This window comes from Aotus nancymaae, unplaced genomic scaffold (genome assembly GCF_030222135.1).
Source record: "Aotus nancymaae isolate 86718 unplaced genomic scaffold, 86718_ANA_hifiasm-v0.15.2.pri h1tg000007l, whole genome shotgun sequence".
Lineage (NCBI taxonomy): Eukaryota > Metazoa > Chordata > Mammalia > Primates > Aotidae > Aotus > Aotus nancymaae.
In genome coordinates this window covers 9,715,404-9,740,486 of record NW_026988418.1, presented here as the reverse complement: position 1 = coordinate 9,740,486, position 25,083 = coordinate 9,715,404, and the positions used below count along the sequence as shown (strand labels likewise).

Genomic DNA, 25,083 nt, shown 5'->3' with positions numbered 1-25,083 from the left:
GGATTTCACTCACACTCTGTAGTCCCTTTCCCCCATTGGCACCATATATATATATATAAATTTTTTTTTTTTTTTTTTTTTTTTTCTCCTGAGACGGAGTCTCACTGTGTCACCCAGGCCGGAGTGCAGTGGCATGATCTCAGCTCACTGCAACCTCCACCTCCTGGTTCAAGCCATTTTCCTGCCTTGGCCTACCAAGCAGCTGCGACTATAGGCACCCACCACCATGTCCGGCTAATTTCTGTATTTTTAGTAGAGATGGGGTTTCACCATGTTGGCCAGGCGAGTTTCAAACTCCTGACCTCAGTTGATCTGCCTGCCTTGGCCTCTCAAAGTGCTGGGATTACAGACATGAGCCACTGCACCCAGTAACATTTGCCTTTAAAAAAAAAAATCATTCTGGACTTTGCAAGGAGAAATGAATGGCAGGAGTGAAAATCTAGAGTCAAGGAGACTGGTTGGAAAGCAAGAAACTGAAATGGCCTACACCAGGGGCTGATTGTGAGGCTGAAGAAGAATTAGACTAGAATGGAAGGCTCTTCAGGAGGTAAGACTGACAGGAATAGGTGACTGGCTACGTTCATTTATAGTGGCATTCAATAAAAATGTGTTAAAAAATACAAATGAATGATTTCAACAAATGTTATGGATAGCTTACTATGTGCCAGCCTTTGTGTGTGGTATAGAGAATACAATGGTGAGGAAGACATACCTGGACTGGTCATTGGAGACAGACGAGAAGTCAAGGGTGACTCCCAGCTCTTTGGCCTGGTGCAGTTCACTGAAGAGGGGAACCCTCAAGAGATCTAGGAGTAAAAGGAAATGATTCCAGCAGTTGTGCTGGTGTGTTAGAGGGGGCTGTGAAGATGCCCTGCTGGACATCAGGCAGCCTGGAGCTCAGGAAAGAGGTTAGAACTGCCAATGTCAGTTTGGGAATCTAGATTGGTAACAGAGGTCATAAGAGAATGACATCATCCATGAAGAGTGAGTTTGAGGAGAAAAGAGGGTCAGGAAGAAACACTAAGGGACATCTTTTAATTAATTAATTTTTTGAGACAGACTACTCTCTGTCACCCAGGTGGGAGTGCAGTGGTGCGATGTCAACTGCAATTTCTGCCTCCTGGGTTCAAGCGATTCTCCTGCCTCAGTCTCCTGAGTAGCTGGGATTACAGGCATGCGCCACCACACCCAGCTAACTTTCGTATTTTTAGTAGAGACGGGGTTTCACCATGTTGGCCAGGCTGGTCTCAAACTCCTGAAGAGACCTCAAGTGACCTGCCCACCTCAGCCTCCCAAACTGCTGGGATTACAAGCGTGAGCCACTGTGCTCAGCCAGTACATCTTTTTCAAGTGCTAATAAAATGTGTTGGGTTTTTTTCTATTCTTATACATACTTAACTAGGAAAAATCATCTATTTCTTTAACTCCTAAGACAAGTACTGTTAACATTGTGGGGGATACCACCCCACCACTCAGGAAGCAGATGGAATATGGAAAGCTCAAAAGAAATCTAACTGGTCTTCTGGCTTCCTCCGTCTCCTTTCAAACCATTCTCCCCAAATAAAGTAAAGGTTCTCTTAAAATATAAATTGAGTTATATTTCTCCCCTGCTTAAAACTGTTCTATGGCTACCCACTGACTTCAAACAAACATCAACATCAGGTAGAAACTTGTTAGGAATGCAAAATCCCACCCTGCCCCAGACCACAGAATCTAAAACTCTAGGGACTGGCCCAACACCTCTGTTTTAAGAAGTCATCTAGGTGATCCTGATGCAATCTAAAGTTTGGAACCATTGTGTTAAGCTAAGCGTTTTCTATGTATGATGTTATTTAAACCTGGCAACTCTTAAGTATTGTTGCCAGTAGAGTGCAGTGAGTGGTTAACAGCAGAATCTGGAGCCAGGCTGGGTTTCAATTTCACCTCTCCCAGCTTTGTGACATTGGGTCTCATTTCTTTATCTGTGACAGAGATAATAATAGCGCCTATAGCCGCCGCAGTGGCTCACGGCTGTAATCCCAGCACTTTGGGAGGCCGAGGCCGGCAGATCACCTGAGGTCGGGGGTTCCAGACCCAGCCTGGCCAACATGGTGAAACCCGTCTCTACTAAAAATACAAAAATTAGCGGAGTGTGGTGGTGCACGCCCATGGTTCCAGCTACTCAGGAGGCTGAAGCAGGAGAATCGCTTGAACCCAGGAGGCGGAGGCTGCACTGAGCCAAGATGGTGCCACTGCACTCCGGCCTGGGCAACAGAGCGAGACTCCGTCTCAACTGAAAAAAAAATGAAATAATGATAATAGCGCCTACCTCATGGGGTTGCTGTGGAATTAAATGTCATCAGTAAACTGCTTAGCACAGCGACAGAACCTGGATTTTAATCTTCCTTGGCCTCCAGTGGCTGTGCATGCTCCAGGCCCAGGTACCGGCCTTGCCCAGGAAGGGTACGGGGCGGGTGGTGTGTGTGCTGTGCCCAAGGCTTGCAGCCCCTCTGACCCTGGCGTGCCCTGTGATCTAGGTCTAAGGTCCTAAGCCTCTGACTGGAGTTGGGTTTGCCATCAGCGGTGCGGAGGAGCGGGCTGCTCTCGTGCAGGCAGCAGCACCCGCCAGCTGGGCTGCAAAGCTGCGGAGCAAGGTCTGAGCACTCTCCCTACTCGCTGGCTGTGGACACCCCGCTGCTGCCGCCGCCGCCGCCCTAAGCGCCGCCCGTCGCCCTCTCACCCCGCGGCCGCGGCGGCGGCGGCGGCGGCGGCGGCGGCGGCGGAAGCGGGGGGGGCGGGCCGGGCCGGGGCGGGGCCGCGAGCGGCATGGAGGAGGCGGAGGCCGCGGCGCGCAGGGCCGAGCAGTGCGGGCCCGAGAGGGGCCCGAGTGGGGCCCGGGGCCCCTAAGCCGTGAGTGCCTCCGCGTGGGGGTCCGGGAGGGGTAGAGCTGACGGTGCAGGTCTCCTGAGCCCTCGGGCGGCTCCGGGCCCTGGGAGGAGAGAAGCTGGGCCAGCTAGGATGGGACGAGGGTGGAGGATTGGGGCAGGAGAGGTCGCTCTTTGCCCACCACAGGCTTGGGGAGGCCTGGAGCTTGGTCCTTGTAGGGGCTAATCAACTTTGAGCCGATTATTTGGCCTCCACCCCTGAACAGCCTTGATTCAGAGTTACTCCAGTCTCAGGGAATTTGCAGGTGATCCAACCCCTTTGAAGGGTTTCTTGCCAGGCCCAGAGAAGTTGAACCACTTTCCCCATGTCACACAGTATGGGTGCTTGCAGGGGAGACCTGCTGGGAGGTCCTCCCTCATCTCTCCAGAAGGCATCAGACTTTGGGAGGACCACCTTACCCTATGTGGCCATCTGATCCCATCAGATTCCTGAAGTCATGGGCTGCCCAGGACATTGGTGACCCGCCAATCCGGCATGGACGACTGGAAGCCCAGCCCCCTCATCAAGCCCCTTGGGGCTCGGAAGAAGCGGAGCTGGTACCTTACCTGGAAGTATAAACTGACAAACCAGCGGGCTCTGCGGAGATTCTGTCAGGTATAGAGATATCGCAAACCCTCCCCACCGAGGGCTCCCTCCCAGCTTCCTCCCCACCTAAACCAGGCACTGGGACCTACCTTGGCCAGCCCCAGTTGGACAGGGGCAGCAGGTTCCCAGAGGGGAGACCTCTATATGTCTTGTCCCTGTAGGTAATGGTTTGAACCCAGAGTTCTGGAATCGGAACCCAAGTACAACTTCTAAGCTTCTGAACTGGAAGCCTGAAGTCTGATCAGGACAGCTTTGCCCAGAGACACACACCCCTGTGAGGCAGTCAGGGCTAGGACCCAGGTCTGATTCCCAGCTTGGTTCTCTGGGCCTGGCTCTATCTCTAGAAACCAACAATGGAGAGGACCAAGGAAATCAAGGTCTCAAATGGAAGAATACAGGAGCGCTGGGTAGGGAGGGCCCTAATGGAGGGGGAAGGGTCAGGGGAGGTTCTCTGGGGAAGGTGGCCGTGAAACTAGGCCCTGGTCAGGGGAGTAGAGCTGGGTAGACAGAGGAAGAGACAGGTCCTAGGTTCTCTGGATGTCCTCACTGCAGCTAGGGCCCTCCTTTCAGAAAGATCCTCTAGGAGCTGAAGGAGGTGCTCCTCTTAATCATCCCTACCCCTCCCCTCAGACAGGGGCCGTTCTTTTCCTGCTGGTGACTGTCATTGTCAATATCAAGTTGATCCTGGACACTCGGCGAGCCATCAGCGAAGCCAATGAAGACCCAGAGCCAGAGCAAGACTATGGTGGGGCCAAGCTGAGGATGGGGTGGGAGGGCCTTGGATCTCACAGCTGGAGTGGCAGGCAACCCCAATGGGTGACACTCTGCTGGGGAGACTATCTCCATGACCTGTTGCACCCCACAGATGAGGCCCTAGGCCGCCTGGAGCCCCCAAGGCGCAGAGGCAGCGGTCCCCGGCGGGTCCTGGACGTAGAGGTGTACTCAAGTCGCAGCAAAGTATATGTGGCAGTGGATGGCACCACGGTCAGTGGGCCAGGGTCTGGTGTATAGTCACTCCATTCTGCTCAGGGCATGGTCTGCTGGCTGCGGGGTCTACTGCCGAAGTGGGAACTGCAACTCTGCCAATTTCTACCTCTGGGGCTTTGGAGTCCTCAATTTCTTAGCTATAGACTGGGACTAATGATTTCTACTTGTCAGGATTAAACAAAAAGTTTGTGAAGTGTCTTATATGTAGTGGGATCTCAAAAGCAATCATTCATAATAGTAGGCAGTCAATTCGTTGATTTATTTTACAACTATTCCCTGGTCCTTTCTTTGGCTTCAGCCTTGTGCTGGGCACTGGGGACCTGGAAGTAATCAGACCTGGCCCTACCTTGAGGAGTTCAGTCTGATGGAGGATTTCGATACCTCCAGGATGAAGCAGAGACAGCAAAGGCTGTAAGAGCCATGAAAGTCATGGAGGGGAGGGTTGTAGAGAGACATGATCTCTTCCAATGGGAGTGCAATAGAGGCTTTCTGGAAGAGATGGCCTTCAAGCTGAGTTGGAAAAGAACTGTATGAACAGAAGCATAGGCAGGAAGTGAGGTTTCAAGCAGCTGGTGTTTTAAGTACCCTTATGATAGAGACACCTTGAATGTCAGAGTGAAAAGTTGGACTTTGTCTCTGCCACTGTATAGGTGCTGGAGGATGAGGCCCGGGAGCAGGGACGGGGCATCCATGTCATTGTCCTCAACCAGGCCACGGTGAGTTTCTAGGGGTGGGTGACCCAGAGGGCTGGAGCTGGGCTCTTCTTGCTGATGATACCAACTCACCAGCGGTGTATCCCCTGCCAGGGCCATGTGATGGCAAAACGTGTGTTTGACACGTACTCACCTCATGAGGATGAGGCCATGGTGCTGTTCCTCAACATGGTCGCGCCCGGCCGAGTGCTCATCTGCACTGTCAAGGTCAGTGATTCAGCCCTGGCCCTGACCCCTACTCCCTGGCTCCAGCCCTGCTCATAGCCCCAGCTTCTCTGCCTCTCATATAACATAAGGGAAGATTCTCTGAAGGAAGGTCACTCAGGTTCCAATCTTAGCCTTAACATTTTTATTAATTTAGCAAATAGTTATTGAGCAACAACTGTATGGCAGGTACTGCTCTGGGTGCTGAAGATGCAATGGGAAACAAGACAGAGTCCCCACCCTCATGGAGCTTACATTCTAGCAGTGGGAGGTCTACAAAAAACAGCCAAGTAAATGTGTGTAATGCTAGTAAATGATAACTTATATAAAGAAGAAAATAAAGCAGGAGATCCAGAATGATGGGGGGCATTTTAGAAAGGGAAAGCCCCTGCAAGGAGATGATATGTGAGCAGAAAGCTGGGGAAGTGAGGAGTGAGCCAGGTGACTACCTGGAGGAAGAGCATTCCAGGTGGAAAGAATAGCCAGTGCAAAGCCCCTCAAGTGGGAAGGTACATGGTACATTTGAGGAAGAGCAAAGATGCCAGTCGAGGTGGAGCAGAATAAGGGAGGAGAATAGGAGTGGTGGGAAAAGAAGGCAGAGAGGTGGAGGGAGAGAGAGGTGCAGATCGTGTGGGTTTGTGGAAAGGACTTATTAGCTAGATGACCTCAGATGACTCAGAATCTCTCTAAGCCTTCAGTTATTATTTTTTATCTGAGAAAGAGAGTAATCATAGAGGGTTATTGAGATAATGTAATGAGCTTATTTAAGTAAAAGGTTGCTACATAGTTGGTGCTCTGTGAGGCCAGGTCTCCTGGAACCATGCCAGTCAGCCTAACTGCCTTCTCTGGTCCCCCAGGACGAGGGCTCCTTCCACCTCAAGGACACGGCCAAGGCTCTGCTGAGGAGCCTGGGCAGCCAGGCTGGCCCTGCCCTGGGCTGGAGGGACACATGGGCCTTCGTGGGACGAAAAGGAGGTGCTGGCAGCAGAGGCCATCCACTCTGTAGTATCAAGGGCCCGGGAGGAGCAGAACCTCAGGAGGTGGGGTGGGGTAGGGAACGCATAGGAGCCAGTGGTAGTGGGTTGGATGAAAGTAGGCAGGGAGATGGAAAAAAGCCCCCAAGCTGGTGTCTGGGCCCCCATGAGCACTCATTCCTGCCTCCTGCCAGGTCCTGTCCTCGGGGAGAAACATTCTAAGTCACCTGCCCTCTCCTCCTGGGGGGACCCAGTCCTGCTGAAGACAGATGTGCCACTGAGCTCAGCAGAAGGTAGAGTTAGTGGAGCCTGGATGGGGCAGGGCCTGGGCTGGGGGTGGGCATTTAGGTCCTCCTGGTGGTGCTTTATTTCTTTGATTGTGTGCCTGGGGCTCTTCAGACCGTGCTGGCCCTATGCCTCCATGTCAACCACATCCTTCCCTCAGAGGCAGAGTGCCACTGGGCAGACACAGAGCTGAACCGTCGCCGCCGGCGCTTCTGCAGCAAAGTTGAGGGCTACGGAAGTGTATGCAGCTGCAAGGACCCCACACCCATTGAGTTCAGCCCTGACCCAGTGAGTGGGGCCCGAGGCAGTGAGGTTTGGACTCCTTCCCAGCTCAGCAAGGGGGCCCCAGGAAAGATCTAGGTTGGGATTTCCCTACCCCAGCCTGGGAGGGAACCAGGAGGAGGATTTACACTGCACTCTTCAAGACAGGACTGGGGTGAAGGGGCAGGCCATGTAAGCAAAGCTGAGCGTTGGAGTTGGGCTGAGTGTGTGGAGAGGCCAGAACAGGGAAGATCCTCTCTCCCTTCCCTGTCTGCTCGTCTGTACCTACCCTCACCCGAGAACTCTTCCCTAGGTGGGGATCCCCGTTTGAAGGGGGAATAAGGCAAGAGCTAAACATGTTTCTCCCACAGCTCCCAGACAACAAAGTCCTCAATGTGCCTGTGGTTGTCATTGCAGGAAACCGACCCAATTACCTGTACAGGTAAGCCTGGGAGTGGGCTGTCCCCAGCACTGAACAGGAGGGTGCTTAGTAAGTGGGAGGGTGCTTAAGTCATCTACCTCCAGGAGGAACTCTTGAGGTGGGCAGGAAGGCGACAGATTCTAGACCTAAACTCTGTGGGGAAGCATGGGGAATCTGGGCCCAGCTATAAACACAAGGGAGCCTGAGTTGGGGGGGAATGAAGAGACCTTAACCTATCCCTGGGCTCCCCAGGATGCTGCGCTCTCTGCTTTCAGCCCAGGGGGTGTCTCCCCAGATGATAACCGTTTTCATTGATGGCTACTATGAGGTAAGCAGGGCTTCAGGGGACCTCGGGTGGAACACGACACAACAACACGGGGCTGCAGATGTGGAGCAGCAGTGATTTTCAGGGACGGGCAAGGGAGACCGCCCAGGCAAGGGCTGTGAAATGTGAAGGCTTTGGATTGTGGAGGTAAGCAGGAGAAAGTGACCTCACATGGCGACCACTGGCCGTGTCCCCCAGGAACCCATGGATGTGGTGGCGCTGTTTGGTCTGAGGGGCATCCAGCATACTCCCATCAGCATCAAGAATGCCCGCGTGTCTCAGGTACTGCGTAGGCAAGCGGGGATGGGGCAGACACCTGGCTCTGCCTTCTACCCTAAAGCTCATGTGCCCTATTCCCACCCTGCTCCCAGCACTACAAGGCCAGCCTCACTGCCACTTTCAACCTCTTTCCAGTGAGTACTAAGGATACAACTCTTGGGCCTGGGGCAGGGAAACATGGGCACAGGGTCTGGGTCTGTTATATGGCAAGCTGTTCTCCTCACCGGGCCTCATCCGTCACATCTGGAAAATGGGGGTAATGGTACCTGCAAGAAGAGGGTTGGGGGCAAAGGAGACCACTGGATGGAGAGACCCTCTTGGGACCATGATGTTCCATTTCCCTTCCAGGAGGCCAAGTTTGCTGTGGTTCTAGAGGAGGACCTGGATATTGCTGTGGATTTTTTCAGGTGAGGGGAGACTCTAGGTTTCAGATGAGGTTCCTCGGTCTGCAGGGAAACAGGCAGTGAGGTGTCCTGGAGAGCTTTCTGGAGGACATGAGCTCAAAAGTGGGGGCAAAGCCTGAGCAAAGGTAGGATGGCAGGTGTTGGGGCTGGTGTTGAAGGTAGAGTGGATAAATGGAGACAATGGGGATTTGGGGGAAGGAGGTATGCTCCTGAGACCCAGCTCCAGCTCTTCCAGTATCTCCGTGTGACTAGATTTATCCTTGCCTCTCCCTGAACTCTTTGACCCTGCCTCTCAGTTTCCTGAGCCAATCTATCCACCTGCTGGAGGAGGATGACAGCCTGTACTGCATCTCTGCCTGGAATGACCAGGTAGGCTGGAATGGCCAGGGGTTAGCAGGTGAGTTTATGAGGCCTCAGCTAATACCTCTCACTATGGCCCCCTGTCCTCAGGGTTATGAACACACGGCTGAGGACCCAGCACTACTGTATCGTGTGGAGACCATGCCTGGGCTGGGCTGGGTGCTCAGGAGGTCCTTGTACAAGGAGGAGCTTGAGCCCAAGTGGCCTACACCGGAAAAGGTAACTGGAAGGGTGGGGTGAGGGGGCTGGAGTCCCTACGAACTTGAAACATCTTAATCTTCATCATTGTCCATGTCTGCCAGCTCTGGGATTGGGACATGTGGATGCGGATGCCCGAACAACGCCGGGGCCGAGAGTGCATAATCCCTGACGTTTCCCGATCCTACCACTTTGGCATCGTCGGCCTCAACATGAATGGCTACTTTCATGTGAGTGGGAGGCAGGGAGCAGGGCACAGTGTGGCAGTCAAGAACAAAACCATGGGCCAGGCGCAGTGCCTCACGCCTGTAATCCTAGCACTTTGGGAGGCCGAGGTGGGTGGATCACCTGAGGTCAGGAGTTCAAGACCAGCCTGGCTATCATGGTGAAACCCCATCTTTAAAAAGAAAATATATATATGTACACACACACACACACACACACACACACACACACACACACACACATACATATATAACAAAACCATGGACTCCGGAGCAATCCCAGCTCTGCTACTTGCTAGCCATGTAACCTTGGGGAAAGAACTATCCTATTTTTGCCTCAGTTTCTTTATCTGTAAAATGAGGATAAAATACTACTACCTCACTGGGTTATGATTTTTTGAAGGTTTAAATGAGTCTATATATGTAAAATGCTTTGAATTGTAAACATATATGAGGGTCAGCTGGTACTATTTTTATTTTTATTCTTCTTAGCACTAGACTGTGGGTGTGTGGGGAGAGTATTTCTGCCTCTAAGCAGTGGTCCAGCCTGCAATCTCTGCTCTTTCCTGTTCTGGCAAGTGCTGGAGCCCATGCTTCAACCCAAGAACAGGGAAGTCCCTAGGACCCCCAACTCCACCTGGCTGTGTCCAGAGAACCATTCCCCAGTTATAGCATGGGAGGCCTTGAGCCAGCCCAGCCCAAAGGAATGGATAGCATCCAGCTTGGAACCTCCTAGAAGCCAGAGGCCCCTCAGAGGCTAACTAATACGAGAGTCCTATTCCTCTCCCAGAGAGGGGCAGGCGCTTACCTCAGGTCTCTCTTGGTACCAGAGTCAAAGTAGTTTTCCCCTTCCCAGCCCAGCCCATCCCTTTGCCCACCGCCTCCTGCAGGGCCTATTTCTGACATCTGTGGTTCTAGAACAGCAGGCCCAGGGAGAACTACAAGAGACAGGGACTACTAGTTCAGGGGTCTGTAGTGCAGTAGTGTGAGCTGCTATGAGAGCATGAGCTCTGCAGCAATGGTGGAGGCCAAATTAAAGCTAGTAAGAGCTTGCTGAGGATGCTGCAAAGAGGATGGAGAAGACAGGAGGAAATTAGAGGGCTCTTTACAGGTCTAGGACTTCATATGCGTGTCTTATAAATGTGTGGCTGCTCAGTGGGTGGGTGTGGGCCAGACAATGTGAGGCGCTGATTCTCACTCTCATACCCACTCCAGGAGGCCTACTTCAAGAAGCACAAGTTCAACACGGTTCCAGGTGTCCAGCTCAGGAATGTGGACAGGTGGGGGCTGGCAGCAGGGCAAGGGGTGGATATCTAGGAGATTTGGAGGCCAGTCCCAGAAAGTCCCTTCCAATCCCGGGCCTGTGTGTTTACTCCAGCCCTGCTGCTACAGATTCCCATGTGACCCCTTGCCCTGCTCAGTGCTACCCATGGGACCTGAGGGCCTGCCCACTCATCTGACCCATTTCTCCCTCCTCTTCAGTCTGAAGAAAGAAGCTTATGAAGTGGAAATTCACAGGCTGCTCAGGTATGGCCTAGGACAATTGGGATGTGTAGCAGGGAGCAAGGAGTCAAATACTGGGGATCTTGGCCCCATAATTTGTAGGGCCCTGTGCAAAATGAGAATCGGGGCCCTTAGCTCAAACATTATTAAGAACTTCAAGGTGGAAACAGCAGAGCATTCAACCAAGTACAGGGGCTTGTGGGACACACCCATGAAGTGGGCCCTGTCTTGGCCATATTCTCCCACCCCCCATTGCAGTGAGGCTGAGGTTCTGGACCACAGCAAGAACCCTTGTGAAGATTCTTTCCTGCCAGACACAGAGGGCCACACTTACGTGGCCTTTATTCGAATGGAGAAAGATGATGACTTCACCACCTGGACCCAGCTTGCCAAGGTGCTCCAATACCATGCCCACCCTGGAGAACCCCTCCCCCTTACACACACTGCCTCAAGATCCAGGGAGCCTTTGTTTTGAAATCTTCAAGCTCAGAACCTCCTCTTTCTACTCTTAGAACCCCTCTTCCAACCTCCTTGTCCAAATTTATATTCCAAAAGATGCTATCTCTTGCAAATTGCGGTAGCTTCTGAGGAGGGGTAGGGGCTGGGCCAAAGGGTCTTCAGTGGCCCCTCCCCACAGCTTTCTGACCTATGTCTCTGTCCCCATCCCACCCTCACCAGTGCTTCCATATCTGGGACCTGGATGTGCGTGGCAACCACCGGGGCCTGTGGAGATTATTTCGGAAGAAGAACCACTTCCTGGTGGTGGGGGTCCCGGCTTCCCCCTACTCGTGAGTGACCCTTTTCTGCCCTGAGAAATGGGAGGCCTAGTGGGATCCAGAATATAGCTAATGGCTTCTTCCCTATACATTCTTGTATTACTTTCCCAGAGTGAAGAAGCCACCCTCAGTCACCCCAATTTTCCTGGAGCCACCCCCTAAGGAGGAGGGAGCCCCAGGAGCCGCAGAACAAACATGAGACCTCCTCCAGGACCCTGCAGGGCTGGGTACTGTGTACCCCCAGGCAGGCTAGCCCTTCCCCACATCCTGTAGGATTTTGTAGATGCTGGTAGGGGCTGGGGCTACCTTGTTTTTAACATGAGACTTAATTACTAACTCCAAGCGGGGGTTCCCCTGCTCCAACACCCCTGTTCCTGAGTTAAAGGTCTATTTATTTACTTCCTTGTTGGAGAAGGGCAGGAGAGCACCTGGGAATCATTGTGATCCCTGGACAGCTGATCCTGCCCTTCGAATACCCTCACTTCCCAGGCCTGGCTCAGAATCTAACCTATTTATTGACTGTCCTGAGGGCCTTGAAAACAAGCGGAACCTGGAGGGCCTGGATTTCTTTTTGGGCTGGAATGCTGCCCTGAGGGTGGGGCTGGCTCTTACTCAGGAAACTGCTGTGCCCAACCCATGGACAGGCCCAGCCGGGGCCCTCATGCTGACACAGACTCACTCAGAGACCCTTAGACACTGGACCAGGCCTACCCTCAGCCTCCTCTTTGTCCAGATTTCCAAAGCTGGATAAGTTGGTCATTGATTAAAAAAGGAGAAGCCGTCTGGTGATGTGTCTTGTGATTGTGATTTTGTGTGTGTGTGTTGGGGGGTTGCTGGAGGGATGTGGTGGAGAGAATACTTGTGTTAGATGGTGAGCTTTCCTTACTGTTCTCCACAGAGTTTATCTTCTATTTGGGGCCATTTGGCCACCAGGGGATGCCCGAGTCTCAAACGCCAAGGTTTTTCCCCAGCTCTACTCTAGGACAGCCTGACTTTAGCCCCACCCTACTTGAGGCTGAGCTTAGAGCAGCCACCCCACCTCTTCCCCACTGTCTAACTACCAGCCTGGTTCCTGTCTAGCTTGCCTGGGCTGGGCAGCTGTCCCCAGAGGTAGAGCAGGAGAGAACAAAAAGGAATACTTGGGGGTTGGAAGAGGGAATGGAAGAGCAGGTGTGCATAGTGGGGGTGGGAAGGAAGTGGATGGGACAGTACTGGGTGGGCATCGTTCAAGAGACAGGCTAGGGTGCATATGGAGACCTAGGAACAAGGGTGTCTATGGCCCTTAGAGCACTTTGGCATTCAGAATTCCCTATCCAGGCATTTTGTGGAGAAAAGAGTCAGATTCTCACACAGCCAATAACCCAAAGAGTTTAGGAAGATCTGTTAGTCACAGAGGCACCAGAAAGTGGATGGGATTGTCCAGAGGCAGTGGATGAGAAAGCCCACGGCAGGGAAAAGGACAGTTAAAGAATCTGTGAAGGGCCTAGGGTCAAGAGGGTGAGTGGAGACCACCACTTAAGAAAGGGTCTGCCTGGCCGGGCACAGTGGCTCACGCCTGTAATCCCAACACTTTGGGAGGCTGAGGCAGGTTTCACCATATTGGCTAGGGTGGTCTCAAACTCCTGATCTTGTTTGAGATCAGGAGTTTGAGACCACCCTAGCCAATATGGTGAAACCTTGTCTCTCCTAAAAATACAAAAATTAGCTGGGCGTGGTGGAGTGCATCTGTAGTCCCAGCTACTTGGGAGGCTGAGGCAGGAGAATTGCTTAAACCCAGGACGAGGAGGTTGTAGTGAGCCGGGATTGCGCCACTGCACTCCAGCCTGGGCGAGAGAGCGAGACTCAGTCTCAAAAAAAGAAAGGGTCTGCCTGCCTCTGTACAGGTACAGAGCTCTGGCTGGAACTCCGGCCCTCCTGCCTGCTCTCTGCCCTGTCTCTTTCACGGGTGCCTGGAGCCCAGCTCGGTAATGGCATGGGTGGTATATGACTTAGACGTATCTCGCCACCCTGACGCCTTCAGTGTTTGCTGGAGCTGGAGATAGTGCTTGAGGTGGCCAAACAGCCAGGCTGACCAGCAATTAGCCCATGATGAGGTGGAGGCCCGCCCTGGGCAAACAAATCCCATGCAGCCTCCACACAGGCACCTGGCGGAGGGGAAGTATGTGAGAGGCACAGTGTGGTGGTGAAGGGGTGAGGCAGGCTAGCTCCTCTCTCTGCCACACACCCTGGCAGCCTCCTGGTCTGGCCCTCACAGACCAGCTCTAAGGCACTGTGTGGTTCTGGCCAGATCCCTCTTCCTTTTTGGGCTCAGCAAGAGGGTGGTAGTTCTGGGCTGCACTGGAAAAGCTCAGGAAGAGTTACAGGGGTCAAAGGGAAGCAAGGAGGGGGACTAGTTTGTCAGGGTGGGCTTTGCTTGGTAGCAGACACTGTACCCTCCCACCGGAGCCTCCCTCAGGCCTCTCACTGCTGGCTCAACAGTAATCAGGTCTATGTCAGAGACATTGTGGCCAGCTGCCCCTTCAAGTGGAACTAGTACCATGTCAGCCAGGACTACACCAGGTGCTGGAGTTCTCGGTCCAAATCTAGGCTGAGCTCTTCACTGAAGTCTGTGGGACTGGGGCAAGTCACTTGGCCTTTCCTGTCCCCAGTTTCCTACTTGACACATTAGGATGGTTAGGGCTAGAGAAGAGATGAGGTCTGAAGAGCACCAGGTAGGCCAGCAGCAAAGAAGGAGTTCTCTCTGAGATCCTAGAATCAGAGACAGATCTGGGGTTTTGCCTGAGTGGGAAAGGTAGGCAGCCTAGACCCTAGGAAGGGGGCTCCTGGAGGGCTTCCCAGCACCTAAGGAGTGACCCTTTCCCATTGCCCTGGTAAGAATTTGGCACAAGCTTGTTATTTTCATAGCTTTCCAGTCCAGTGCCCCCACCCAGGAGGGGGTAGTTTCAGTCCAAAGTTCTCCCTGTTATAAGGAGGCAGACTGGCCCAACCCAGCTCGACTTCCTCATGCCCTCTCGGCCATCCCTCTTAGGTTCCCTCCCAGGCCTGGAACCCAAATGAAGGGGAGAAATAACCACTTCTGACCCCCAAGCCCACCCTACTTCCCTCCTTTTCAGGGGCCTTCTGAGTTGGCGGCCCCACAGGAATCTGAGGCCAGTTTAGGCAAGATGGGTCCCTCTCCCCAAGGATACATGAAGAGTCCAATTGGCAACATTGCAACTGGTTTATGCATTTTGAAGTGCCTTCTACACATCCACCCAGGCTCTGCTGATTTCACTTCTTCCCAGGCTATAAAATGCCTTTCTCTCATCCCCCAGTAGAGCACTGGGATCACGAAGAGCCCCCACTCGCCCTAGGGGACATATCAAGGGTTTAATAGATTGGGGGAATGGGCAAGACTGGCTACCTTAGAGGCTCTGGAATGCCCCCCACCCACCCATCCACCAATGGAAGGAAAGTCAGGCACTACCTAAAAGTAGTAGTCCCTATCTAGCCCCCAGTCTGGAGCAGAAAGGGCAGGTCCACTCTGGGCCAAGTGACATTGTTAGATACCGTCCCCTCCCCACATTGTTGCTTCTTGCCAGGGTGCCTCTTCACAGTTCCCATGTGGCAGCAGTAGTGGCAGAGGCAGAAGTGGACTTATTGCAGATTGCAGTACAGATACATGGACACAATCATGGCAGCCAGCTGGAGAGGGAAGAACGGGGAGAGATGAGGGGACATGATAGGGATCCTGAAGCCCCCTGTCCCACAGACAGCCTACCTGAGGCCCAGTTAGAAGTCTGTTTCCTCCAGAGAGGCCTCAGATGGGTTGAGCAACCCTGGTCTTGTGGCCATATCCCAGTCCCAGCCTCCTCATCTGCTTACCTCTAGGCCCCCAATTCCGGCTGCCACACCACCCACGGTGACTGCATTAGTTCGGATGTCATGCAGAAGCTGATCGAAGCAACCCTTCAGGAAGAGAAAAGAGCATTTATAGTTGGCAGCTGCTCTACTGCCATCCCCGTTTGCCACTGTGAGACCATGAAAACAGTCCCCACCCACCCGTGCCACACACCTGTACTGCTTGGTTCTTAGCCTTTTCTTCAGTGCAGGTTTCATTTGCTGTGTTGGTGATGTCATTGCAACAGAATGGGGGAAAGGTATTGTTCTTTTCGAAGTAGGGTGAACCCTCAAAATCCGTGTAGTTGGTGAAGCCACAGCACTTGAGCTGGAGACAAGATGAGGGTGGAGGTTGGGGCCTTGCTTCTTTCTCTCCACTCCAAAACCTCCCCCAGCCAACCTTACCCCTTTCATGGTGCTGTCCCACACTTGCGTGAAGTCCTTCTGGGAGCCATAGTCTTTCCTGATGGCAGGTACTACCAGCAATGTCAGGAAGTGATCAGCCTGTGTGAGGCAGGCCAGTGTTTAGGGGCTGGTAGAGAAGGGGGCCATTCACAGGTCACAGCCCACTCCCAGGGTTTTGCCCAACCTGCTTCCCTTCCTCCATCCCAGTGCCTCACCATTGAGGTGTACACCAAGGCGACCACAGCAGCTGCAACCTCAGCAATAAAGATGAGGAGGAGGATGAAGAAGAACTGAGTGGGAAACAGGGGTCTGGGTTTTAGGGAGAGACAGTCCCTCATGCCCTCCTTGCCCTAATCCACCCCCAGAAAAGTGAGACAGAGGCCTTAGCATAGGGGGGTCCAAAAGCAGGGTTTGGGAACCCCAGGGCCTAGTGTCAAGGGTGAGGGGATGCTTGGTCATGGGCTTGTGGAGCTGGGTTTGACACACCGTCATGAGGGCACACTTGCTCTCAGACTGAGCACCGTAGCAGCCCAGGAAACCAAGAGCAAAGACCACGGCACCGGCTGCGATGAGGAAGTAGCCCACGTTGACAAACTGCATGGCACTGGACGACAGCGGCCCGAAGATCTTCAGGAAGGATGGCCCATCGATTGACACCCAGATGCCCACTGCCAACAGGGCCACACCACATAGCTGGGGGGAGAGAGGTCAGGCAGGCCTTAAACAGTGCTGGCAAGTAGCTCACTACCACACAGTTGAATAAGAAGGAAGGGAGCTGAGAAACTTCCCTCTTTATTGGCTAGAGAGTCTAAAAATTCATCCTGTAAGGAGGGAAACATCCTCTAGAGCCCAGAAAAATGGGAGCTGGGATATGCACAGCTAGGACCAGGCTGCACACCTGGGCAGATATAAAGGAGATCGGGGTTCTAAGACTTTCCCTTACTGCTGCCAGGGTCCTGTCACATAGCTAGGATTGAAAATAGGCAGATGAGGGTCCAGCCTCCTATTTCCTTTCTGGGCCATGGGTGTCTACAACACCTCTATCCTCTGATAGGTGGAGACATGGGGGTGGTATCGGAACAGGCTCAACAGTCACCATAGTAATGGAGGCGGGGCTGAGGTTTCACCTGCTGGCAACCTGGGAGAGGGCGGAGGTTGAGAAGGTTCACCCACCTGAGGCCCCATTTGGCTCCCTTCCAGAATCCAACTCCAAGCCTGCCCTTCATCCAGACAAGACCTCCTTGCCTCACAAGAGGAAAGTGAGGCATGGGGTGGAGGAGGGCGGAATATAGCCAGAGCTTCTCTTAAAGGCTCTCTATCTCAACTCCAAACCTCAGTGGGAATCCTGAGCCTCAGATTGAGGGCCCTGTGCAGTTCCCACAGATCTTTGAGCAAAGCCTCCCAGTCCAGGGCTTCAGTGGATGAATCAGCCTGACACCACCTTGGTGCCTAGTCCTCACTTTCTAGCCATAAAAACTGAGGCTAGAACCAGAAGTGAGGTGGCAGATTGCGGCTGGATTCCAGGCATGTTTGCCCAAGGACAGAAAGCTGGACTTCTAGCCTGCAGGGTCAAATTTCAAGGAGCTGGAGGTCTGCCCTATCCTGCTCTGCCCAGCCTGGCAAGGTCTGGGTAACAGAGGCCAGAAATCAAACCGGATTTGCCTTTAACCCTCTCAGGGCAGAGCCTCTGCTCTCCAAATCCCTGGAATCCTATTGCCTCCTCCAGATACATGGATAAAGACTAGCTCAGGACTGGCACAGTGGCTCATGCCTGTCCATCCCAAGGTGGGAGAATCACTTGAGCCCAGGAATTTGAGACCAGCTTGGGCAACATAGTGAGACTGCCTCTACAAATAAATTTATTTAAAATGAGCTGAGCATGGTGGCATACTCCTACAGTCCCAGCTACTCAGGAGGTTGACTGAGGTGGGAGAATACCTTGAGCCCAGGAGGTTGAGGCTGCAGTAAGCCACGATCAGGTCACTGCACTCCTGCCTGGGTGACAGAGCAAGATCCTGTCTCAAAAAACAAACAAACAACAACAACAACAACAAAACCCAGTTCCCTGCAGCTAAAGGAAGCCCAAGGCATAGACCACATTAGAACTACAGTCTACCCATGCTTCTAAACTTGTCTATATATGAACTCTGTAGCCCAGGCTAGAGTGCAGTGGTGTGATCTCAGCTCACTGCAACCGCCACCTCCTGGGTACAAGCGATTCTCCAGCGTCAGCCTCCCCAGTAGCTGGGATTACAGGTGTGCACCACTACACCTGGCTAATTTTTGTATTTTTAGTAGAGACAGGGTTTTACCATATTGTCCAGGCTGGTCTTGAACTCCTAAGCTCAAGTGATCTGCCTTCCCAGAGTGCTGGGATTACAGTCGTGAGCCACTGCGTCTGGCCCGCTTCCTCACTTTTACTTACACTACCCACTCTAATGTGGCTCAGGCCTCTGGTGACATCCTGTGCTAAATCCAGTGGACATTTCATGGACCATATTCTCCTTGATCTCTCTGATAACTTGCTCTCCTTGTTTTCCTCTTCCCCTCCCACTGCTCCTTCTCCATCTCCTTCACAGTGGCTTGTTTTTTTTCTTATCCCTAGTTAGTTGGGTTTCCCAGAGCTCACTTTCCAAGCGCTTTCATCCACTCCCACGGCTTCAGTGCCCACCTGTGTGCACATGATTTTCAAATACCCATGGCCAGCTCCAATCTGAGCTGCACCTCCACTGGGTACACAGCTGCCAGTGGGACACCCCCTTCCATAAACTGGGTCCCACCCCCTGCCGTCCGGGTTGCTCATGCCAGAGATAAGGGCGTCATCTCCAAGATCTCTGTCTCCTTTGCCCCTTCTTCTGCCCCTCAGCCATCATCCTAGAGCTTTGTCCTTTGTCCACTTTGTCTGTTTCTCCCTATCTCCACCACCATCTCCAGGATTTACACCTCACTGCTCAGCTTCTCAAACATGCTCTATGCAATCTGTTTCTGGTTTTCTGAACAATATCGAGTTTCATTACTTCTGGCCTTTTATGCATGCTTTACAACTCCCCCATCGGGTGCAATTTCCCAGCTTCAGCTACTTCCTCCAGGAAGTATTCTCCAACAAAGCTGAGTTCAGGTTCCCATAACCTCCATTGTAAGCCCAAACACACTGTGTTGTTATTATCTGCCTATCTGGTTTACTGGAGCTGAGATGGTTAGGGGCAGAGAAAGGCTTTGTTTCCTTGCCACCCCAGCACCCAGCACGGAATCTTAGACAATGAATATTTGTCAAATGAATAAGGGCTGCTTGAGATAGACCCTTTGCTCTGATGAGATGTAGGCCTTCTCTCCTTTCAGCCCCCTGTCATACAGAGGAATTTTCTCTGTACTAAATTTCCTTTTGCACTAGGTGAACTTGGGCAGACCCCTTCTATTTTCTGGGCTCCCAATGCCTATAAAAGGGGGAGAATCATTCCTGGTAGCTTACTCTGCCCTGCCTGAAGCCTGGGCTAAAGCTTTGTGGGAGAGAGGAAGTGCCCCAAGCTTCTCCATCCCCTTTTTCACATACATCCCTGCATTTGGGGAGACCTCTGCATCCCACTCATAAGGGGACACTTGTAGGACAAAGCCTGGGCACAGCAGTCTCCCAATCCCCAGCTTAGTCTCTGCTCAGGTTGTGGCCTGCTCCTGTAGGGAGCCCCAAAGAGCTCACAACTTCCATACTTACAAAGATGAGCAAATTGAAGAGGATCATCATGGTCTTAATGAAGCTGAAGCACTGCATGGTGGCTCCTGGGAGGCAGACATGTATGAGTTAGGGCCTTGTTTCCCCTGGCCCCACCTGGGCTGGCCCTGGCCTTAGATATTCAGCCAGATGTGCCAGACCCCAGGATCCTGAACCCATATCTCACCAAGCTTCTCCTATACCTGGTCTGACACCTCAGGCCTTTTCCCAGTTTCTATCCTAACACCCTTACCCCTCTATACTACCCATGACCTCTACCAGCACCTGACACTCTGAAATCCTAACACCATAGGCTCCTCCACCTGCATACCTAGTCTGCTCCCATGCACAGGTCACTCCATGCCCTTTCCTGGCACCTGTATATCCTGCGCTCCTCCCCACACCAACCCCAGACCCTCCCCAGACCCTCACTGTAGCTCTTCCAGCTCCCCAAACCTGTTTCCAGATTGATGTCTCTTTACAGGATCATCTCTATCCCTATCCCATCACCTGTTCAGGGCTCTTGGCAGCGAGTTCTGAAAAAGGGAACTGCTGAGGCTCCACAAAGGACAGAACAGCTCCAGGGACTTGCCACTGAGTGGGCAGGCAGAGGGACGGCTGGCTGGCACACACGACTGCTCACCTGCAGGCGGGGTAGGCGCTTTAAAGCCTCCTTCTGCCCGCCTGCCGGCCCCACCCGTGGCCAGTTAGCCTCCCCTTGCCCCTGCTGCCCCCTGCTGCCTGGAGACCGATCCCCACAACCACAGCCTCAGCAGGCCTCCGCCTGGCAACACCAGCCCTGGGCAACGCCACTCCTGATCTCAAGAAGCAGCAGCCCGGGGTGGGGCAAGTGGTTCCCCAGAATGTCTGTGTGCCTTTCACCACAACAGTACAATGTGCTTCTTACCCTGTATCTGCGGATACACTCATAGGTCCCCTCTGTGCTCATGCTTACACGCACACACATCTGCCCATGCTGCCGTCCATATGTTCACACAGCAAGCACCCAGTTACATGCATAAACACGTACTAGTGCTCCTGAATGCACTCGTGTGTGTGTGAGCGTGCTCTCTCTCACGCACACATACACTCAATTCTTTGTGAACTGACTCCCAGCAACTAACAAACAACAGAATAATGTCTGAGGTACAAGCTTAAGTCTCCCTCTCTCTCTCTCTCCGTCTCATACACACACACGCTCTCTCTTTCTCACTTTCAAGGAAATGACCGAGATTTGGCAGCTTCTGCTCTTTTTGAATAGCAAATATTTCCTAATCCTCTTCCCTCCACAAAACCTCACATTCCTCATCTTTCCCCTCCCTTCATCTTTCCATCTCCTCTCCCTCCCTATCTTCTTTTTCTCCTTCCTAAGTCTTCTCTTAGCTTTCTGTGTACATCCCTTTCCTTTCTGCCAGTAGGTGGCACCATGGTCCCATGAAGGTGCCACCCCCAGTTCCAAGGCCCGATGATTCCAACTTTTTTACTAGTGGGGCTGCCTGACTGCTGGGGAAAGTTCTGGCTTCGGGTCACTCAGACACTTGATTTTAAACTTCTGTTTCCTGATCTTCTGTGTAACAGAATAGTTACGGGCTTTTCAAGTGAGATTTTCTTCCTGCTCTGTAAGGAAGGGACATAAGGGAATGAGCACACAGCAAGGTCAGAGAGGAGACAGTCACAGGCAGAGGGGCTATGAGATGGAGGAAATTGATTTTATTTTTTTTGAGACAGGGTCTTGCTCTGTTGCCCAGGTTGGAGTGTAGTGGCACTATCACGGCTCACTGCAGCCTTAACCTCCTGGGCTCAAATGATCTTCCCATCTCAGCCTCCCAAGTAGCTGGGACCACAGGTATTTGCCACCACACCCAATTTTTTTTTTTTTTTTTTTTTTTTTGCTGTGCTGTCCAGGCCTGTCTTGAAATGGGCTCAAGTGATCCTCTTGCCTCAGCCTCCCAAATTGCTGGAATTACAGGCATCAGCCACTCAGCCCAGCTGAGGGAGTGGATTTCTAATTTTTTTTTTTTATATATATAGTGGAAGGAGGCAGCTCAAGAGACAAAAGAGAGAGGGGCTAATAGTATTACAGACTATACTAATAATATTAATTGTATTTTAAACGTATTACATATATTAAGGCTTTTTTCCTCTTCACAACCATCCTACGAGATAGACTTTCTTATCTCCATTTTAAATATAGGGAAACAGAAGCACCAAAGGGTCAGGTACTTGCCATGATCACACAGCTTGTAAGTGGAAGAGCCAGGATTCAATCCCAGTCAATCTGGCACCAGAGTCCACATCTTAGCTACCAAGCAGACTATCTGCATTGATTGAATCTCTGAGGAAGCAGGCAAGGCTGGCTTCCATAAAGAGCAAGGGAAGAGGCCTTGGTCTGACCTGAGAAAGAGGAGGGGCAGAGGCAGGTGTGTTTATAGTTACAATTGCTAGAAGTTGATCGAAGCAAGGTCATATTCTAAGACTGAAAAACGCAAGAGTAGAGGCTAGAGGAGGGAATAGGAAAAAGTTGAGATTTGCGAGAGTGGTAATAAGAGTCCCACAGAGTCCTGCAGGAACAGAAAGTAGGATGAAGCTGGAAAGGGGGCCTTTGAAGGGCAGAGTGAGAGGGAAAGGAAGAGGGGACTGAGGAGTGGAAGGAGAAGGAGCAGGTCTATTTTTTTTTTATCTGTCACCCGGGCTGGAATGCAGTGGTGCCATCTTAGTTCACTGCAATCTCCACCTCCCAGGTTCAAGCGATTCTCCTGCCTCAGCTTCCCAAGTAGCTGGGATTACAGGTGCACACCACTACACCTGGCCAATTTTTGTATTTTTAGTAGAGACAGGGTTTCACCATGTTGGCCAGGCTGGTCTTGAACTCCTGACCTCAAGTGATCCACCTGCCTTGGCCTCCCAAAGTGCTGGAATTACAGGCGTGAGCCACCACATCTGACAGCTTTCTCTTTCATTCTCAGGAAGAATCAGGACCAGATTACATTCATCTATAGCCCAGGTGCTCAGCACATACGAAGTTGTTAGTGAGCATTTCCTGAATGAATGAGTGCAGGATAATGAGAGTTAAGTGCTCTGGGCTTTGGGTCTTCATCATCATGGATTTGCTTCCTGCCTGCCTCTAATTGTGTGACGTCACTTTACTGAGCCTCAGTTTCCTTATACAGTGGATCCTCATTATTCACAGATTCCATACATGTGAATTTTCCTGCTTACTGAAATTTATTTGTAACTCCCAAACCAATACTTGTGGTACTTTTGCAGTCATTCATGGACATGAGCAGAGAGGCAGAAAATTTCAGCCATCCAACACACATATTTCCAGCTGAGGTCTGTTGAACAATAGGACTCTCTGTCTTCTTATTTCAGCTTTCAGAGAGTAAACAAATGTGCTTTTGGTGGTCTATTTAGTGCCACATATTCTCATATTTTTTGGTGTTTTCTGTTGGTGATTTTACTATCTAAAATGGTCCCCAGTTGTAACGCTGAAGTGCTCCTTAGTGTTTCTAAGTGCAAGAAGGCTGTGATGAGCCTTATGGGGAAGTACATGCATTAGGTAAGTTTCATTCAGGCACAAGTTATAATGCTGTTGGCCGTGAGTTCCATGTCAGTGACTCAAATATATATATATATATGTGTGTGTGTGTATATCTGTATCTATATATAGTTTTTGTTTGTTTGTTTGTTTTGAGACAGAGTTTCACTCTTGTTGCCCAGGCTAGAGTGCAATGGCATGATCTGGACTCACTGCAATCTCCACCTCCTGGGTTCAAGCTGTTCTCCTGACTCAGCCTCTGGAGTAGCTGGGACTAGAGATACCCACCACCACACCTGGATAATTTTTGTATTTTTAGTAGAGATGGGGTTTTGCCATGTTGACCAGGCTGGTCTTGAACTCCTGATGTCAGGTGATCCACCCACGTCGGCCTCCCAAAGTGCTGGGTTAACTGGCGTGAGCCATCATGCTCGGCCAACTATATATATTAAATATGGTGTCTCCACACATAAAATTAAGTTAAGTCTTGACAGGTTGACAAAAATATTGTGACCAGAGAGTTTTAGGCACCTAACCTTGCATTTACCCATTGTTCAGTATTTAGTGTTTGTGGTGACTTTATAGAACATTACTGGGAATACTGAGAATTGACAATATAAATAGTGATAATCATGGCATCTCCTTGTAGAGTAGCTGTGAGATTAAATGAGATAATGTTGGTAAAGTGCTCAGCACGGTGTCTGGCACATAGTAAGTGCTCAAAAAACATTGTTAATATTGTTAATATGGGTAAGTGAGAAAGTGAGGAAGTGAGTTCCCCCTCTCAAAGTCCCTTTTCCCAAGGGTCCAAAACGAAGCTGCCTGGCTCTTGGGCTGGCTCTTAGGCCAGACCCAATGGAGAAGACGTGAGGGAGCCTGACCCATGAGGAGGGGCCAGGGGCAATGACCTATAATAAAGAGCCCTGCCCTTATGCAGACTTTGTATGTCATAGAGGCCTCAGCTACCCTGGCCAACAGTACACCCCCAGGCACACTGCAGAAGCTCCTTGCGCCCATGGGGCCATCTCGGCTTGTCCATGGCCCTCGGCCCCAGGGCATGCGTTCCCCCTACCGCAGGCCAGGTATGGGCTGGCCCAGGCCTCGGTTTCCCAGGATGTTCAAGTGTAGCCGCAGAACATACCAGCAGAGTCTCCGAGGTCAAACTGCCACCAGTGCAGCCACCAATCTTGCCACCATGGCCATGGGTATCAACAACACCCACACTGCCACCACCAGAGTGTGGCTCTTCCCACCTCAAGGTTAGCTGGGGGGCTTGTGAGCCAGGGTGGGGTTTCAAAAAACAGAGCCACTGAAGATTTCCCTACCTGGTTCTGTTCAGGCACTCCAAAGGAAGAGCCCTGTGAAATACCACCCTAAATGTATGATGGACTCTTGATGGCAGGCATCCCAAAGTGCTGACAGCCTTAATGGAGGATGGATTGGCTGGAAGCAGAGGGTTTGGGGAGGAGGTGAATCCAAGGGGCAGGGAGCTTCCAGAACTGCTGCCTTCCTCACACTCTTCCCTCTCCTTCCTCTCCTCAGCTCTCAGACATCTCTGTCAACGTGGGATTTTTCTGATCCTCTAGAAGTGCCCAGAAGCTAGCTCAGATGAAGCTTGGCTTGCCCTGGACCTGCATCTCCTAGGGGCCGTGGGTGGTGAACAACAAATACAATCATTCTGTGCAAACTGCCTTATTCCATATGGAGGTGTTAACCAGCTGACTATGCAGGGTGTGAGGGGAGGGTTAGGGCTGAATACTTACAGGGAAAGGCTTCAGTGATCACAGCAGGGATCATAGCTATGATAGTAGGAGGACTGGACAAGGTCAGCAACATAGACCATCTTTGGTCTCAGCTCTTGATCTGCCCCATGAAACAGGGGCTCTCTTGCCTTACACTCCTAACTGCACAGGGAGAAGGGTCTCTGTAAACATCTTGGAAGGTATTGGGAGGCACAGATCAGAGAGGGATAGAATGAAAGACAGAACCCTGAGAGTACACAAGTATGAGGTGGATGTGAGGCAGATGTGCCTGTGTGTGCCTGTGATGGTTAGCATGTAGGTGTAGCTGCTGGTGTGTGTGTCTGAGGCTGGGAGAATTGGAGTATAAGCAGATGTGGCTGAATGTGCCT

At 51.8% G+C, this 25,083-nt stretch overlaps 3 protein-coding genes across 7 annotated transcripts; 2 read left to right on the top strand and 1 right to left on the bottom strand.

Moving 5' to 3' along the window:
* The first annotated feature begins 2,790 nt into the window (after positions 1–2,790).
* On the top strand, positions 2,791–12,213 carry POMGNT1 (protein O-linked mannose N-acetylglucosaminyltransferase 1 (beta 1,2-)). Of its 5 annotated transcripts, XM_012434569.3 has the most exons (22): positions 2,791–2,889; positions 3,350–3,519; positions 4,141–4,255; positions 4,376–4,494; positions 5,148–5,213; positions 5,304–5,417; positions 6,272–6,389; positions 6,583–6,681; positions 6,834–6,961; positions 7,306–7,376; positions 7,608–7,683; positions 7,879–7,962; positions 8,052–8,093; positions 8,308–8,366; positions 8,660–8,732; positions 8,814–8,942; positions 9,026–9,151; positions 10,361–10,425; positions 10,628–10,672; positions 10,907–11,042; positions 11,327–11,436; positions 11,536–12,213. In XM_012434569.3, exons 2-22 carry the CDS (start codon positions 3,400–3,402, stop codon positions 11,621–11,623), a joined length of 1,983 nt encoding a protein of 660 aa, XP_012289992.1. In that variant the 5' UTR covers positions 2,791–2,889; positions 3,350–3,399; the 3' UTR covers positions 11,624–12,213. The 5 variants fall into 5 exon arrangements, with proteins under 5 accessions (XP_012289992.1, XP_012289989.2, XP_012289994.1 ...); XM_012434566.3 differs by having other exon boundaries at positions 2,822–2,889; positions 10,628–11,042; positions 11,536–11,850; XM_012434570.3 differs by lacking the exons at positions 2,791–2,889; positions 3,350–3,519 and adding an exon at positions 3,566–3,917 and having other exon boundaries at positions 11,536–11,850.
* Positions 12,214–14,630: 2,417 nt separating this feature from the next.
* TSPAN1 (tetraspanin 1) lies at positions 14,631–20,058 on the bottom strand. Its single transcript, XM_012434565.2, has 8 exons — positions 19,925–20,058; positions 19,418–19,482; positions 16,195–16,401; positions 15,924–15,998; positions 15,709–15,807; positions 15,479–15,631; positions 15,289–15,372; positions 14,631–15,108 (listed from the first exon to the last, which is right to left on the bottom strand). Exons 2-8 carry the CDS (start codon positions 19,472–19,474, stop codon positions 15,061–15,063), a joined length of 723 nt encoding a protein of 240 aa, XP_012289988.2. The 5' UTR covers positions 19,475–19,482; positions 19,925–20,058; the 3' UTR covers positions 14,631–15,060.
* A 3,892-nt stretch (positions 20,059–23,950) lies between these two features.
* Positions 23,951–24,639, top strand: P3R3URF (PIK3R3 upstream open reading frame). Its single transcript, XM_064372304.1, has 2 exons — positions 23,951–24,211; positions 24,495–24,639. Exons 1-2 carry the CDS (start codon positions 23,968–23,970, stop codon positions 24,536–24,538), a joined length of 288 nt encoding a protein of 95 aa, XP_064228374.1. The 5' UTR covers positions 23,951–23,967; the 3' UTR covers positions 24,539–24,639.
* Positions 24,640–25,083: the final 444 nt, after the last annotated feature.

Coding starts and splice junctions, on each gene's coding strand:
- POMGNT1 (XM_012434566.3), top strand. CDS start 3,400: ATGGACGACTGGAAGCCCAGCCCCCTCATCAAGCCCCTTGGGGCTCGG. Junction 7,377..7,607: donor CGACCCAATTACCTGTACAG/GTAAGCCTGGGA, acceptor TGGGCTCCCCAG/GATGCTGCGCTCTCTGCTTT. Junction 7,684..7,878: donor TCATTGATGGCTACTATGAG/GTAAGCAGGGCT, acceptor CGTGTCCCCCAG/GAACCCATGGATGTGGTGGC.
- TSPAN1 (XM_012434565.2), bottom strand. CDS start 19,474: ATGCAGTGCTTCAGCTTCATTAAGACCATGATGATCCTCTTCAATTTG. Junction 15,999..16,194: donor GCAAGTGTGCCCTCATGACG/GTGTGTCAAACC, acceptor TTTCCCACTCAG/TTCTTCTTCATCCTCCTCCT. Junction 15,109..15,288: donor CCGGAATTGGGGGCCTAGAG/GTAAGCAGATGA, acceptor TTCCCTCTCCAG/CTGGCTGCCATGATTGTGTC.
- P3R3URF (XM_064372304.1), top strand. CDS start 23,968: ATGGGGCCATCTCGGCTTGTCCATGGCCCTCGGCCCCAGGGCATGCGT. Junction 24,212..24,494: donor GTGGCTCTTCCCACCTCAAG/GTTAGCTGGGGG, acceptor TCCTCTCCTCAG/CTCTCAGACATCTCTGTCAA.